General features: G+C 45.5%; 1 protein-coding gene across 3 annotated transcripts in view; it reads left to right on the plus strand.

Moving 5' to 3' along the window:
* The window catches only part of scube1 (signal peptide, CUB domain, EGF-like 1), a 406,877-nt gene that overhangs the window by 351,155 nt on the left and 37,842 nt on the right, over positions 1-17,880 (plus strand). For all 3 annotated transcript variants that reach the window (XM_072484510.1, XM_072484511.1, XM_072484512.1), the window contains 2 exons: positions 1,933-2,091; positions 16,013-16,216. In XM_072484510.1, coding sequence (XP_072340611.1) covers positions 1,933-2,091; positions 16,013-16,216 — 363 coding nt within the window. The remainder of the gene's footprint in view (positions 1-1,932; positions 2,092-16,012; positions 16,217-17,880) is intronic.

Here is a 17,880-nt window from a genome sequence, read left to right on the forward strand (position 1 = left end):
GACTGCCTGCTGTGATAGTGGAGTCGGACACTTTAGGAACTTTCAAGCCGTTATTGGATAGGCACATGGAGCACACCAGAATGACAGGGAGTGGGATAGCCTGATCTTGGTTTTGGACAATGCTCAGCACAACATCGAGGGCCGAAGGGCCTGTTCTGTGCTGTACTATTCTATGTTCCACACGGACAGTGACCCAGAGCCGGGATCGACCCTGAGACCTCAGCGCCGTGAGGCAGCTGTGCTAACCACTAGGCCACTGTGCTACCCTCAGCAGCACATTCCTAATTAGATAACATATGTTAGATCAGTTTGTTTATCAATTGGAAATCATTTAGTTCTTCATAATTCCCTCCATTGCTACACTTGCTGTCCAAAGTTCATCAGTGGTGTATCAACTTGCACGTGCCAAGATGTTTGAGTTGTAACAAAGAACAAAGAACAATACAGCACAGGAACAGGCCCTTCGGCCCTTCAAGCCTGCACCGACCATGGTACCTGCCTAAACTAAAACCGTCTGCACTTACGGAGTCTGTATCCTTCCATTCCTACCCTATTCATATATTTGTTTTGATGCCCCTTAAATGCCACTATCTTATTATAATAATAATCGCTTATTGTCACAAGTAAGCTTCAATTAAGTTACTGTGAAAAGCCCCTAGTCACCACATTCCGGTGTCTGTTCAGGGAGGCCAGTACTGGAATTGAACCCGGGCTGCTGATCTTGTTCTGCTTTACAAGCCAAGCCCACTGTGCTAAACCAGCCCCTGGTATCTGCTCCCACCACCTGTTAAAAGGAGGTGGAGCTGAACAAACGACAAAATCATTCATGTTGCAGTTCATTATGAGGCAGCTAAACATCCATAAAATGTCAGCCTGTGCCTAGAATGAACCAGGGTTGCACTTAAAACTCATCTGAATGCTAGGACACTTTACGGCTTTAAAACATGCTTCAGGCCATGTCACTCATCAATAATTTGTTGATTTTAAATAAAGTTGAGAGTAGATATTTTTTCATTTTCTCATGATGGTACCAGGTAATTTGTACAAGTAGGCTATGCGCTTCGTGGAAAATTGTACTGCCTTATTTAATATATAAAAGGCAACACTAAGTTATTCATGATTAAGATTGACCCAAGCAGAAAGCAAGTGTTGTTGAATTTAACTTTAAAAAAAAATGAAGGAACTTATGACATGGATCAAAACAATGCTGACTGATGGGTTAGAGTCAACTCTCTTTATGAAATGAGTTTGAAGCATTTATAGCCCAATTGGCAGCTATGAGCCAACAACACAATGGTTCCTTTACTACCAATAGATCGTCGGTCTTGCTCAAAGGCCACAGGTATGGTTGCTATGGGAAATCGACCCAATATTCTGGAGTTTGGGTAATACATTACGGCAGGACCTTTTACGCTGTACCCAGCTGTGCTGAACCTGTAGCTAATTTCAGCTGTCTGAAATTCTCCTTTGTGAACAACCCACTTATCCATGCATAGAAATGATCAGTGAAGGACAAAGAAAAGAAAAACCTTTGAATAAATATTTTTGTAGTTTGCTTTCATATTAATTTATTTTAAAATTTGGAAACATGAAATTCCTTTACAGAAGTTTTATACATATGAACTAGTAGAAATTTCAAATTGTTGCCAATATAGATCCTATTAACTTGGATGTTTGGATTTGGTTACAGATTAAGAATGTAATGTGATTTTTGATGCATGGAAATAGTTTTTAGATTCTGTGTAGTTGCTTCGATAGGGATATTGACAAGAATCAATTAAAGGATTATGGCAGGTTTATCGTGCATCACCATATGCGATATTATCAAGTTCCGAATACCCAGTACCTCTTTATTGTGTATTGTCATGAATGCGCTGTTGCATTTTTCGTGTTGCCTCGTCCCTTTTTCATTTCAATTCCATTTATGCAAAGGTGGTCACTTTCCATGCACAGACAACTGTCAGGTGACCTTTGTGAACCTAAAGTGCGATTCTTCCAAAAAAAGGAGGCGTGGACGCAAGTCACCATCGAAGGAGGTGTCACATATTACTGCAGAGTTCGAGGTTGAAATGAAGTCTGAGGAAGTGACAGGTCAGTAGTTACTTAAACTGGAAGCCAGTCAACTATTCATATGGATTACACTACCAGGCTCCTTTTGGATCTTTCTATAGATATCATTAAATTTGGTAGCGAAGGCAAGTTCAGAGTTATAGATTTAGTTAAAGTTCTTCCCTTTTTTTAAATATGAGTAAATGAAGCCTAATTCTTGACCAAGGAGACCATCAAGTTTTTTTTCTCTGGCAGAGGAATTTCCCAAATTTTCTTCTGCCAAATTATCTTGAAATTTTTATTGGGTTTTTCAGCTATTTCCCCTCCGGGGTTGGCATGATGTTAGGGTGGGGTAGGCAATGCATTTATTGTAATGCACAAGATATCGCTGTTTGTGTGGGACAGTCTGGATGGGCCAGAGGGTCTTTTGCTGTCCATCACTGTTGGTATGTAAGTATCGTTTTGTTCCCCCCAACCCTGGCAGGGAACCACCCAGGTGATCAAGAGTCAGATAGCTCCAGAGCAGTGCTCAGGCCAGTTCAAAGATGTACACTCTGCTATTTACAATAGAACTGCTTGGAGACTCATGAGAATTTCCCTTTGACGGACACTTTTGTGACTTAACAGAGAGGGATTTGGTCAAACCATATGAAAGGAATAAAAATAAAAGGCAAGACCTACTCATACACTTTCTTTCCCTTTCAAGAAAGAATACTGAGATGTAAATTGCTTTATAAAAAAAAGGTGGCATACGAACATTTTCTACATATCATTGTCGATTAAAACAAACACTGAAGCATTATAATATACAAATATGTTGATCTAGTTGCTGCAAATAAGCCAGAGCATTAGGATCCTGTTGTGGAAAGAAAAATAGCAAAGTTTCAAAATGGATTGCCCTTGTCTGTGGCCAAAGATTATGAAACCATCACATATCAAATTGGTCCAAATAGACACCGAATTCAAAACTGCACCTTCTGCAAATCTCACTGTGTGAGAAATGAAACAAAAATTACAGAAGTGAAATAAAGGTGTCCCAGTGTTCTGGGCATGTGTTTGGGGAAGAGTTTTATCTTTATGCAGAGATCACGCTCACTACAATACCTTGCCATTGACTTCACCAAAGATGACTATTTAAAGGGAAGGAGCCTGCGGGAGCAGGTTTTTAAACCACCTTCGACCTGAGACACTGCAAAAGGGAGTCTCTCTTCTAGAAAGTGATCATATTAGCCTAAGAAACACTGGCAGGCAGTCACTACATTGATGGTCAAGACTCCAGGTGCCAATTCCAGCCTGGATATCCAGATAGACACTCCTTTTGTCAATTTTGTCTAATTCTTCCCGGAACTCATCCTACCACAGTATTGAAATAGTTATTACAAAAATGACAAATGACATCCCATGTGACCGTGACCCATCACCAGCCATTAACCACACCCGTTGTATTGTCTCTCTGCAGTCATCCACCTGGGCGGGTCTGCACTCACCTGGTTCCATTCTTAACTGTTCAGTCATAGGCAGAGAATCACCTACTGTGTCTTCTCTCCCCATTACCTCTGGTATCCCTACACCAGGATGCCCTCCTAAATCCCATCAACATGCTGCCGCTCAGGAACAACATCTGAAAATACAGCATGAGTTTCCCTACACACACTGATGACATCCAACTCTACCAATCATCTCTCTTGTCAACCCTCCAATGTCTCTAAATTGTCAGTCCGCTTGAACAACAACCATACATTTCCACAACTCATTGTTAAGGTGAATGAAGTCATTGGGCACGATTTAACAGAAAGGTTTCTAAGTGTCATTTGTGGCAGGTTTTGCTGGGTGTTTCCCGCCGGCTCTTCTGGCAAGTTCCTCACTGCTATCTAATGACACTTTGAGCACGATCCAATGGCCATGCTGCGCCAGAAGCGCACCTTACCGTGGCGCAGGGTGGCCTTTGAAAGCTGGGAGACACCGCTCTCGGGATCTACCTAGGTCGCCACGCCTCGTGAGAACCTACATCCACAATAGGCAGGATCACTTTTTGGCACATCTGCATATTAGAGCGAGGCAGTAAGCCTTACTCTAATGTGCAGATTCCCGAGGTACCTGAGGCTTTGGGATTCAACCTCTTCACCTGAGAGACCTCGGGAGAGCGCTGTTCAGCACTAGTGAAACCATGATCTTTTGGCTAAGAGCATTTCGATGTCGATCGTGGATTGGAGAACACGGAGGGATTAAAGTCGTCGAAGAGGAAACGTTGAGAGCTTTGCTGCTATTGGTGGATCTATATGCTGTCTAAGCCTCTGGTTTGGGCCTAACGCCGATACAGTTTAGACTCAACGTGTGAGCTATGGCTGCAGCTGCATCTCGACCACCAGGCTGGGGAGTGCGAAACACTGTCCGAGTCACAGCGAAGAAGTCGGAAGGTGAGTCACCTGTGGACCTCAATTTCTTCGTGAAGCGGGTGCTGCTCGAGTGCTGCGGGTTTCAAGCAACAGACATCTTCTGCTTGCAAGACTTCCCCAACAATGGATATTTTGAAGTCACCTTCAAGAGTGTCGCAGCTTGCATCAAATTCTTGAACGTGTTCAAGGAAAAAGGTAACCAGAGCCCCCTGTCTATCCTGACTGCGGAGCCTCTGTTTACGCTACCGTCACAGCAAAACCGGGTTGTTACACTGCACACGTACAACCTCCACGTCCCCATGTCTGATGTTCTCACGTTCCTCGCCAGGTACGTTGAGCTGAAAAGTAACAGCGTGCAACTGAAAGACACCTTTGGCATCTGGACAAGTGAGCACCAGATCAAGGTGACTCTGAGAACAGACAGCGACGGAACCATCCTGCATCCCCCTCCAGTTTCGCCATTGGAGGAAATCGAGGCTATCTCTACTACGTGGGACAGCCACGAGTATGCTGCACCTGTGGCAAGACGGGGCATGTTGCCGCCAACTGCAATGTCACCTTAAGCAAAAACTGCAGGCAGGAGGGACACATGACAAAGGACTGCAAGGAAGACAAGTGCTGCAACCTGTGTGGGGAGGCCGGCCATCTTTACAGGGCCTGCCCAAAACGCGGGGCAACGTACGCACAAATCATCAGCGGCGGAGTCAAAAAGGAGACCACAGAGGAGGTTCATGCACCCTCTATCGACAAAGACACCACAGCACAGAATGCTGAAAATCAACAGAAGGGCCCTCAACAAAAAGTGGAGGCCCCAACTCAACCTGACAACTCAACCCCAACCTCTGACGAGGAAGCCTCAATGGAAGAGGACGGAACGAAGAATCAAGAGCCCTGGGAAACAGTGAACAGGGACAAACGAAAGAGGAAACAAAAAAATGAACTGAAGAAACCCCCGATGGGGAATGGCAAAAAGCGGCACCTTTCAGCCAGCGGGCCTAGTGCCGACACCTCCTCCGATGAGGGAAAACCAGACAAGAATCGGCCTCAAATAAAGAGGCAAAGTACCAATGTGGAACGGGATGCACAGACCCCCACACCACAGACAGGAAAGGAAATAAAGCACGCCGAGATCGTCAACCTCTCGTGGATGGGAACAGCAATATGACCAACAGACACCAAATGCCGGACATTAAAATAAGGTCACAGACCAACTCCAGAAATTAACAAGTAGCAACAACCCAGGCGAAAACCGGCCTGCAACCCCAACACCCACTGAATGCCACGACGGACGCCAGGGCTACACTACCCCCCCCAATGCAGCCCCGTCGAGTTCACGGGCCCAGTGCGGACCAGGACAGCTTTCTCAGCCCTGCAACTGTGCAACAGTTTGCGAGCACCACCGGCATGCTGGGGAACATTCAAAAGCTGGAACACCCAACTGCATAGACTCTGGACTCTGAGACTGGTAAATCTACCTTTTTAAAATGGGATTTAAAATGGCATCTATTAATGTGCGAAGCATTAAAGATACTTTGCGGTGAGTAGCTACACTAGGCTACTTAGCAAACATGAAAGCCGACCTACTGTTCCTGCAGGAGTGTGGAATTCCTCACCTCAGCAACGACAGGCGCTGGTCGAGCTGGTGGTCCCATGGGCCATCCATCTGGTCAGGAGGAAACGACTGTCGTTCCTCCGGCCTGGGTATTCTGCTGTGGGGAGGCAACTTCACCATCTCCGACATTAAGGAGGTAGTGGGTGGACGCTTCCTTGTAGCAGACGTTAAATACAAAAACGTCCCTCTCAGACTCATTAACGTGTACGCCCCGGCCACAAGGAGTGAGCGGCTGCCAGTTCTTCAGCAACTCCCGCTGCTGTTGGCCACCTCCAAGCCTGTCATTCTGGGCGGTGACTTCAACTGCATCACCGATGCGGCTGGACGATCCAGCAGAGCCAACAGCAAACTAGACGCTGCGTGGAGGCTCCTGGTGGAAACGGTAAGTGACGCCAAGCTGCTCGACGTCTTCAGCAACCCTGCAGACGGAGCGCAGCGTAGATACACATGGTCACGGCCAGACGGGCCCGCCCGCTCCAGGATAGACTTCTTCTTTGTGTCCCGTGCTTTCACGGTCAGGTACACCGTCGTTAAGCCGGTGTTCTTCTCTGACCACTGCCTCCTACTGGCCGACTGCCACCTGCAGGAAGACCAGGGGGCGGGTAGGGGGACATGGACGCTGAATGTAAAATTGTTGACTCCAGAGAACCTCAAGGAACTTAAAAGGGATTGCAAAGGTTGGAGAACCATGAAACCCCTCTTTGAGTCTCCACATCTCTGGTTGGAAGCAATCAAGGGGAACATCAAAAGGTTTTTCATCCTCAAGGGCATTCAAAAGGTGAGAGAGAGACGAGGGGCCATGTCCAGGCTCCAGAAATGTATGCAAAATTTGCTCCAGCTGCAGTCGATGGGGGTTGATGTCAAGGAGGATCTCCAAGAGGTGAAGAGCCAGCAAACCTCGCTCTACACCTCGGAGGCCTCCAAGGTTATCTTCCGTTCCAGAGTCCGCTCCGTGGAGCAGGATGAAAAGTGCTCACGCTATTTCTTCTGAAAGGTGCACAGAGACTCTTCTGTGATCAGCAGCCTCAAGGAAGAAGATGGCTCTGTAAAGTCATCGCAGTCTGACATCCTGAGGATCAGCAAATCCTTTTATGCTGGACTGTATGATCTGAAGCCAACAGATAATACTGTTTCTCAGACCTACCTGTCGTTTATCACGGAGGTCTTAGGCGACAGCGAGGGGGAAGACCTGGACAAACCGCAGACCCTGGAAGAGCTGACAAAGGCCTTTTAGATCCTTTGAGACGAGTAAAACTCCCGGAAGCGGCGGCTTACCGGTTGAGTTGTATTCGGCTCTGTGGGACTGGATGGGCCCAGACCTGCTGGAAGTGTATGAGAGTATGCTTCTGGACGACAGCATGCCAGAATCCATGAGGAAAGGCATCATCACCCTTATCTACAAGCAGAAGGGGGAAAGGGATAAAATTCGAAATTGGTGCCCCATTTCATTGTTGAATGTGGATTATAAAATTCTAGCCAAGCTCATCGCCAATCGGGTCAGGTCTGCTCTGGAGTCGGTGATCCACCCTGACCAGACCTGTGCTGTACCCGGCAGGAAGATCTCTGATAGCCTCGTGCTACTCAGGGATATGATCGCCTACGTGCAGGACGGGAAGGTGGACACCTGCCTCATCAGCCTTGACCAGGAGAAGGCTTTTGACAGAATATCGCACACCTACATGATGGATGTGCTCTCCAAAATGGGGTTTGGGGAGGGAATTCGCAATTCGATCAAACTGCTCTACACAAACATCTATAGCGCAGTCTCAATCAATGGGTGGGAATCAGAAAAGTTCCAGATCAAATCCGGAGTCAGGCAGGGCTGCCCTCTCTCCTCGGCCCTGTTTGTGTGCTGCATAGAACCTTTTGCCAGGTCCATCAGGAAGGATCCAGGTATAAGAGGAGTGACGATCCCAGGCAGCGGAGGCGTGCAAGTTAAGGCCTCCCTGTATATGTACGACGTCGCCGTCTTCTGCTTGGATCCCGCGTCTGTACGCAGGCTCTTGAATGCCTCCGACCAGTTTGAACTGGCCTCGGGAGCCAAGGTAAACCACGGCAAGAGCGAGGCCATGTTCTTTGGGAACTGGGCCGACCAGTCCTTTGTCCCCTTCACCATCAGGTCAGATTACCTGAAGGTGCTGGGGATATGGTTCGGAGCGGCCGGGGCGTGCACCAAAAACTGGGAGGAGCGCATCGCCAAGGTAAGACAGAAACTGGGCGGGTGGGAGCAACGCTCCCTCTCCATTGCGGGCAAAACCCTGGTCATCAGGTGTGAGGCACTCTCGGTGTTACTGTACGTAGCGCAGGTCTGGCCCATTACCCGACCCTACGCCGCAGCAGTCACCCAGGCCATCTTCAAATTCATCTGGAGATCCAAGATGGACTGTGTCCGAAGGGACACCATGTACAAACCTCTGGATAAGGGAGGGGAAAACGTACCCAAAGTCTCCCTCATCCTGATGGCCACCTTTGTGTGCAGCTGCATCAAGCTGTTTGTGGACCCCCGGTATGCAAACACCAAGTGTCACTACATACTGAGGTTCTACCTGTCCCCGGTGTTACAAAGGTGTTACAAAGGATGGGCCTGGCCTCATTGTCGCGGAACGCTCCAAGTAGTTGGACCGTGACGTACCACCTGTCCCGCGTGGAAAAGTCTTTGAAGAAACACACCTTTGACCACAAGGCAATGAAGCAGTGGTCAGCACGTAATGTCCTCAAGGCCCTCAGGGAAAAGCAGACTGTGGAGGACGTTGGATGGTTCCCTGAGCAGACTGTCAGAGTCATCTGGCAGAACGTCTCATCACCAGAACTTACAAACAAGCACCAAGACCTAGCTTGGCTGGTGGTGAGAAGGGCCCTCCCCGTTAGAGTCTTCATGTACACCCGAAGGCTCAGCGCCATAGCACGCTGCCCTCGGAGTGACTGTGGGGGAAATGAGACGGTCACCCACCTCCTTGTGGAATGTGCCTTTGCAAAGAAGGTCTGGAGAGAGATGCAGTGGTATTTGTCAAGGTTCATCCCGAGCAGCTCTGTGACACAGGACTCTGTGCTCTATGGACTGTTTCCAGGGACACACATCGGGACAAACATCAACTGCTGCTGGAAAACATCAACTCGGTGAAAGACGCTCTTTGGTCTGCCCGAAACTTGCTGATCTTCCAGTGCAAAGAGCTGTCCTCGACCAAGTGTTGCAGACTGGCACATTCCAAGGTCCAGGACTATGTGCTGAGGGACGCACTCAAGCTTGGGGCAGCTGCCGCCAAGGCGCAATGGGGAAAGACCACTGTGTAAGGTCTTACCAGCAAATGTACACCGAGGGGCGGGTAAATGTGTAAACCCCCCTCGCTGGGTCATTAACACTCCAATGTATAAAAGAAACATGACAATGTAAATGTTTAAGAAGGAATTGTAATGTAAAGAGCGATATGTGTGTACGGTTATCAAAATTGAATGGAAGAAAGCCAAGGGAATGTGTAACTCTGATGGAAATGTACAGTCAAGACAATTCAAAATGTTCTGTAATGTTTATGATAGATATTATGAATAAAGTATATTTTTGGAAAAAAAAAACAAGTCCCCACAAACGGGGACCAGACTGAACCGTACTTGTGGAGGTCTGCCACGGAATCGGAGGCCCACAGCTGCATGTCCTTTGGGCAGAGCGGTGGTTTGCCAATGCTGGTGCCACCTGGGCACCCTGGCAGTGCTACCTGGGTGCCAGCCTTGCACTGGAAGGTGGTTATGTGGCACTTCCAGCCAAGACCATACTTCGTTCAAAGGTCCCCTGCTGGGGGTGAGGTAGGGGATTGCTTCGGTGGCCTCTGAGGTTGGGACGCCATTTTTAAATGGTGTCCCAATCTCTTGCTATAATGGGGAGTTCCAGCACGCGGAGCTCCCCACTGTACAAAATGGGGCTGTGTGCGGCCTCTGCCATGCGTTCCCCATTCAGGCCCCTTATTCAACATGAGTCGCGTTGAATAGCCATGTGTATCTCGGCACTGTGAGCCATTTTGAAGTGTGCCATGATCTCCGAGTGAGCTTATGGGTCCCACACACCTTTCACCCATGGGCAATGTCACCCCCAGACACATGGGCACAACCCCACACCCCCTCCCAAGTGAGGGAACCTCGGTTAGGGGTCGCTGGGTGCCCCCCTCTTCAGGCTCCTCCGCACCCCCTTACAACCCCCCTCGAGGACCTGCACGTCATCCCCCCAAACCTCCCAGAGGCCCCTTCTTACCTGTCCTGCATCCCCACTCTTCATATGCCCCTCCACCCACCTTTCATGGGCATCACCACCTCAGGCCCCTGACACTTGGCAGTGCCACCCTTTACCTGGGCACCCTGGCACTGCCACCCTGGCAGTGCTCCTGCCGGCTTGGCATTGCCATTTGGGCACCTTGGAAGTGCCTGGGTGGCAGTGCAAAGGTGCGAGCCTGGTGGTGCCAAGCTGCCCACGTTCCAGTGGGATGGACAGGGGGCCGCCCTGCCCTACCCCGGACCACCCAGGAGCCTCTGATGGCCTGGGAGACCCCTTGGGTACCATTCCGCTTGGTCCACTTACGCAGCTGTGGCTTGGTTCCACCCATTGTGGGCAGGCTCCTGATCCCGATACCTTGAGGGACTTGGGTAGATCCCTTGAGGCATCGTGGCTCTCAGGTAGCCCGCGGGAGGCTTCACCTGGGAACTACTGGCCACATCGCGCTCCCATTGGGGCATGACAAGGGCGATAGATTGCACCCACAATCTTTGATTCCCACCACAAAATCCATTAACAAGCCATGAATGCCATCCATCTCCCTGGAAGGTGTCTGAGGCTGAAACATGCTCTTTGCAGTTGTATCAACATCATCCCTGTGATAAGCTTCTGATTACATGTCCACACCATCTATTTCCTATAGGCTATCTATTTCCACCTCCATAACATCCATCTCTGCCCCTCCACAGTTCATTTGCTGCTGAAACCCTCCACCATCCCATTAACTCCATAGACATAACTAATCCGACATGCTCCTCGGCGACCTCCCACAATTTATCTTCTGTAAGTTCAAGGTCACCAAAATATTTCTGCCCATGTCCTAGCTTGCACCAAGTCCCATTCAGCTACCACCATTGCGTTTGGTGATATATATTGGCTCCAGTTTATGCAGCACCTTGATTTTAAAATTCTCATAATTGTTTTCAAATTCCTCCATCAACACCCGCCCCTCCCTTAAGTGGGGTTGCGGGGGTAGGGTGGAGGTGTGGGCTTGGGTAGGGTGCTCTTTCCAGGGGCCGGTGTAAACTCAATGGCCCGAATGGCCTCCTTCTGCACTGTAAATTCTATGATTCTATTCTGTAATCGCCATTCCCACATTCGAAAATATCTTCATTCCCCTAATATTTTTCTATCCAATTATGTTCCCATGCTGTCTTTTCACGATTCATGAATGCTAAACTTCCTAAATGTATTACTTTCCAGAATGTTAAATTGCACTTACTATCAGGATGACAGATCTTGGGAGATTCTGGATTATTTTTCATTTATTTTTACTTCTTTGTTATACACACAAAGAGTTGAAATCATTAAGACAAAAAGCAGAAAATCTCATGCAACCTGACTGTTAATGATCAACCTTCGTACAAGCTGTTCTTTTATTTTACAAATATGTAAAAGTTAAGATTTTGATAGTCAGCATGTTGACTAGGATCTGAAGATCTCTGGTTGATACAATAAATGTTAAATAGTTAATAAGAGTAGAACATTTGCAAGGTATCAACACTCAAAGACTCATTTTTATATTCCTCAGCTTTTTGTTAATGGTGGAAACTACATCACAGAGGATGTGCTGGTATGATCACCAGATGGTTCACTGTACATCAGAGAACAGTAATTCACAAGCTTTTCAATGCGCTACTTAAAAGCAATCTGCAGGGTTTTTTTTAAGAACACTCTTTTCAAATGTCAAAATCTTGAGATGTCGAGATAGAGCTCCAAGATTTCAGCCTGGAGCAGGCACCATAATGATACCCTTCTCCACTGAAAGGCCAAGCCTTGAGGAGCAAGTTCCACTCAAGAGTAATTTTGCTCATTGCATGGGCTTTTCTCCCCACTCATTTCTGTCATATTAAATCGTCGATCAAACCTTTTCTCTTTGCTTCCTTCCAGCTGCTCTGCTCAGCATTATTGGAAGGTGACCTCGTACACTTTTTGTCCTCAAGGCCCTACCTAGAGTTTGCATTTTTCTTTTTGCAAACATGTTTGCAGAGGGCAGCGAAGGGAAGAGAATTTCAATGTTTTATATTCCTTCCTCTTCCCTCACCAGAAAAATTTAGTTTGCATCATAAATTTAAACAAGAAGAGGATATTTTTTTTTAAAAGTCTGACCATGTCTATGGCTTTTTGCCTGGATCTGTTTCAATGAATCACTGCATGAATTTCTGTCTACCTGAGATTTAGCTACATGGCCTGTTTGCTTTAGTTGTAGTAAAGGCAGTTTGTAGAATCCCATGCTGAATAGAATAGAGTTATAGAAGGCCATTCAGTCTGTCATGTCAGTGCCAACTCTCTGCAAGAGCAATTTAGTTAGTCCCCATGAACCTGCAGCCTGTCAGCCCCTTGTAACCTGGCATTGTGTCCTCTTTAGGTGCTCATCTAATTCTCTTTTGAAAGCCGTGATTGATTCTGCCTTCACCACACTTTTCATCCAATGCATTCCAAATTATAATTACTCACTGTTTAAAAAGAAAAGCCATTCCTCATGTCGCCTTTAGCTTTTTCAGCAGTCACTTTAAATCTGTGCCCTCTCTTTCTCAAGCTTTCTGCCAAGGGCAACAGTCTCTCTCCATCTATTATTCTGTCTACACCCCTCATGATTTGTTCATCTCCAGGAAATCTCCTCTGAACCTTCCCTTCTTTCAGGAAAACAACCCGGAACTTCCAACCTATACAAGTAACTGAAGTCCCTCATCCCCGGAGTTTTATAGGTTTAAAAAAAAAAATTAAAACTAAATTGATGCTACATCATCCAAAATAATCTGCAGACATGGAACCCCCTCAGAACATCTTAATGACCTACTGAAAGAACAAAAGGAACTGATTTACCTTTTACTTAATTTGTCCATGGTGACAATTAAATTAATTTTATATCACAGTGTCATTAGCTACCAATAAAATGCTTTTATTGTGTATCATTCGTAATTTAACACTAAAATAACTTGTGTTTGGGAGAAGCACATTTCAGGGGTTTAGAAGACAAACAGCAAGCTGATTAGAAGGGAAGAATCACAGTGATGTTAATGTTAAGGAACCAGAAAGTTAAGGGGAAATTAACTTGGTTGTGTCATCCGATGTGGAGCTCGACATTTATATCATTGCTTATATGCACATGCTGTGCAAATAGAACGTGTAATTATCACTCCCATAATGCCTACTCATATTTTAGTAGACAATTACTTACTCAACAGATTTCCTTGCCCAGTTAGATACACTGCAGTTAGGACATTGAGATTACCTTCTGTTAGGACACCGGACCAGATCCCAACATTTGTTGGGATACCGGACGTGAACCCCAAACAATTTTTTTTTAATTTGTAAAACTGTCCGCAAAGGATACTTCACCCCAAGAATGATGAGTCTGACCAATAGATATCTGTTATGTTAAAATAAACTTTAATTTAAACACTGAACTAACATCAGAGAAATAGCTTTACAATTGTCAATTAAATAGTTCTTAAATAAAAGGAAAAAAACTTGGTATCTTACTTTCTACACTTGCAGCTAATTCCAATTAAGCAACCCAATACAGTCCAAATGCCACCTATAAATAAAGTTACCATAACAGGTTTTCTTGCTCAGCTGTGTCGAGGCGTTTGGAGAGAGTTCCTTTCAAGAGCAGGCCAGTACACATCTACCCCAGCAAGCAGCATTTAGCAAAACTGCTGTTCAACGTAAAATCCTATATTAGACCTCAAAACTACAGACAGTCCTCCCATTAATTACATCCTCTGTATCTCACCAGGTTATATGGCCTGCTTAGCTAGGACTAAACATCACTCCCTCATAAATTATCTACACTCCCAAGGAATCTCCAATCAAACCACCATTCTATTATCCTTTATCCATAACCAAGCAAGTGCTTGGAATCAATCATGACCTCACCTTTAGTACTCTTAAACCACAGCTTTAGCAGGATACTGCCTCTATGTATTTTAAACCAGGGTTCTTTAAGATTATTGCAATAAATATGAAATATAATATAACAATTTCTACATTCATCACACTCACATAATTAAATAAACGGGAGTACCTCAAGCTTATCTGTTACATATCCAGCTTCTTGCTATACTTGAGAGCCAGGTTGCTTATTTGCTTTAATTATAGCTCAGTTAGCCTTTTTACATGATTTAGTTCAGTTAACAAGTGTGGTGAGGTAAATTCCTAGCACAAACAAAGATATTTTCCCCTCTTTGTGGAACACAGCAGTTCAGTCTCAGGAATGGTGAGCTGTAAACCTGATCCTGACTGGTTACTTCATGTTGGAACATGTATGTATTAACAGATACATTTTATGTAATTTAAAGTCAGTATTCACCATTATCAATGCATTGAGATCACAGATTACAACTGAAACTCATTTCTGAGAAATATGTATGGTGACATGCAGTGTGATTATTCCTTTGCATTCACTTTATTGGGGATCTTAGCTCCCCTGTGACTACAACGGAACTAATGAGCAAGAAGGAAGGATTTGATACAAGAAGATTTAATTTTTTTGAAATGAGGAAGTGATGTGAAAGAAAGAAAATATGCAAAATTGTACTTTTAAAAGGAAGCTTTTGAATTAGTTTAGGAATAAAGTGTTCATTCCGAAAAAATACCTGTCTGTCCATTGAGTCACCTAATTGTGAAACACCATCCAATTGTATAGGCTCTGCATTTTTGTTTGGCAGGGTAATTAGCATTCCAGACAGGGGTGTCCAAATGAGCTTAAACTGATAACTCAGATGTGCTGTAGCTAAATGATCGGACATCTCTTAAATGGTCACTAAGCAGGTCTCCAGCTCCCTCTATTGGCAAGCCTGATACTGGATAAATGTAAACGGCATAAATTGCTAAAACTAAAAATGTTAAGAGGGAAAGAAAACTGATATCCTTATGAAGGGCATACACCTAAAATGCCGTAATCTGACTTTTCCCTTTGAACAAGTCAACTCATTTGCACATTGCAATGCCTCACAAAGAGCAGTGTGATAATGACCAGATAATCTTTTTTTTAATCCTACTATCTTTTGAAATGAAATGAATTTCCCATGTTCATCCATCCATGTCAGGAATCTGTTTGTGAACTAAACAGCTAATTTAAACAAAAACTTTTTGGTTTTTTTCCATATTCCTTTACACTTCATCAACGAGGCTATTGGGATTCATAACATGAAAACATGAGAGCTAAAAAGTGTAGTAGGGCTGTGCATTCGCTGCCACAGAGCATGGGAGAGAGCGTGTTTTGGAATGATTCTTTTCAAATGTTTATCCCCTTTACTTTTAAAGGCTATTATGAAGTTTCACAGAATTACATTGAATGTATGGCACGGGCCTGTCAGATTCACCTTGTCTGTGCAGATCTTTATGCTCCATGCAAGGCTCCTTCAACACTACTTTACTGAACCAAACATGGCTATTACCAGTAAGGCCAAACTGGTCCAAATCTCTGCATATATAAAAGAAAACTCAGAATCTTTGCCTTTATTCTTCGGGTGTTGCACCAAGGTAGGGTGATGAATCATTCCCACCAGCATCCATCTAAAAAGTGATTTTGCAATCTAATTTAAATGTGGGTTAGCAATGTCCAGGATTTTTTGTTTTTTGCTTCAATAGTGTTCTCTTTTGGTCAAGATTTCAGGATAAATGGAAAAATAAACTGGTTCAGGGTGATCTAAACATTAATGTAGGACTCTACATTGCTTTCCTCCTTAGACTCTTGTAATATGGAATGTGTGCGCAAGAGGATGGAACAAAAGCTGCAAACAGCAATTAAAACATTAAGGAAGTCAATTAATAAACAACAGTTCTTTATTCAGTTCTCTGGGATAGAATACGAAGTCGCCCAGAAGCCAGCAAAAATACATGAAAATCAGGAGACATGCAGCACAGGCCAGGTGCTACAGGATGGGAAATGTAGTAAGTATTATTCCAAGATTGTGCTGACTATTTGGAAGAGTTTTCTGTTCAACTGTGACGGTTCACACAATTTTTTTTCAGAAAATATTTTATTCAAGGCATTTTCACAAATGCGCACAAAAAATGAGAAGAACAAAACTCAAGAAACAACCACTCCCCATCTTCCACCCTGACGCCAACCCCACCTCTCATTCCGCCTTCCCCATTTTCCCCCTTACCCCCCCCAACCCCTCCCCCAACCACTCAATCCTCCTTAAAAAAAATCAATAAACGGCTTCCATCTCCAGATGAACCCCTCTGCCGCCCCTCGCAGAGCGAACTTGACCTTCTCCAGCCTCGGGAATTCTGCCAGGTTGCTCACCCACACTCCTGCTTTCGGTGGCTCTCAGTCCTGCCACCCTAGCAAAATCCGTCTCGGGGCTATCAGGGAGGCAAATCTGGTCTTCTGACACCCCAAATATCGCCAGCTCTGGACTCGGAATCACCTCGGACAAAACATCCGAGTACCCCTGCCAGAACCCTCTCAGCCTTAGACAAGCCCAGAACATGCGGACGTGATTCGTGCCCAACCCCCCTCCCGCGCACCATCCACACCAACCCTCTACCCCGGCAAAGAACCTACTTATCCTCGCCACCTTTAAACTGGATGAGAATTAACCTAGCATATGACAAGGATGCATTGGTTCACATATATTAATGAGTTTATTGTGGTACTTTATGCTATGCTGCTTTTTTTTGACGAGTGTTGAATTATTTTATATGTGTAGTGTTTGTTCAATAACTTGAAAATGGCAGATATGAATTGACGGGGCAGAAAGAAAACTTGTAACCTTTATTGTCTTGTTTTAATTGGAGGCTTCGCAATTGATTTTAGAATGTCAAATGATGGCGCTAATTAGTTAATGGAGAAGCCACTTCATTCAATCATTGTTTCAAACTTTTCTTCTTTTTTTTAACCTATCAGTCAAAGAGATCTAGGAGTACAGGTCCACAGGTCATTGAAAGGGGCAACACAGGTGGAGAAGGTAGTCAAGAAGGCATACGGCATGCTTGCCTTCATTGGCCGGGGCATTGAGTATAAGAATTGGCAAGTCATGTTGCAGCTGTATAGAACCTTAGTTAGGCCACACTTGGAGTATAGTGTTCAATTCTGGTCGCCACACTACCAGAAGGATGTGGAGGCTTTAGAGAGGGTGCAGAAAAGATTTACCAGAATGTTGCCTGGTATGGAGGGCATTAGCTATGAGGAATGGTTGAATAAACTCGGTTTGTTCTCACTGGAACGAAGGAGGTTGAGGGGAGACCTGATCGAGGTATACAAAATTATGAGGGGCATAGACAGAGTGGATAGTGAGAGGCTTTTCCCCAGGGTAGAGGGGTCAATTACTAGGGGGCATAGGTTTAAGGGGAGAGGGGCAACGTTTAGAGTAGATGTACGAGGCAAGTTTTTTACGCAGAGGGTAGTGGGTGCCTGGAACTCGCTACCGGAGGAGGTGGTGGAAGCAGGGACGATAGTGACATTTAAGGGGCATCTTGACAAATACATGAATAGGATGGGAATAGAGGGATACAGACCCAGGAAGTGTAGAAGATTGTAGTTTAGTCGGGCAGCATGGTCGGCACGGGCTTGGAGGGCCGAAGGGCCTGTTCCTGTGCTGTACATT

The sequence above is a fragment of the Scyliorhinus torazame genome, chromosome 19 (assembly GCF_047496885.1).
Source record: "Scyliorhinus torazame isolate Kashiwa2021f chromosome 19, sScyTor2.1, whole genome shotgun sequence".
NCBI lineage: Eukaryota > Metazoa > Chordata > Chondrichthyes > Carcharhiniformes > Scyliorhinidae > Scyliorhinus > Scyliorhinus torazame.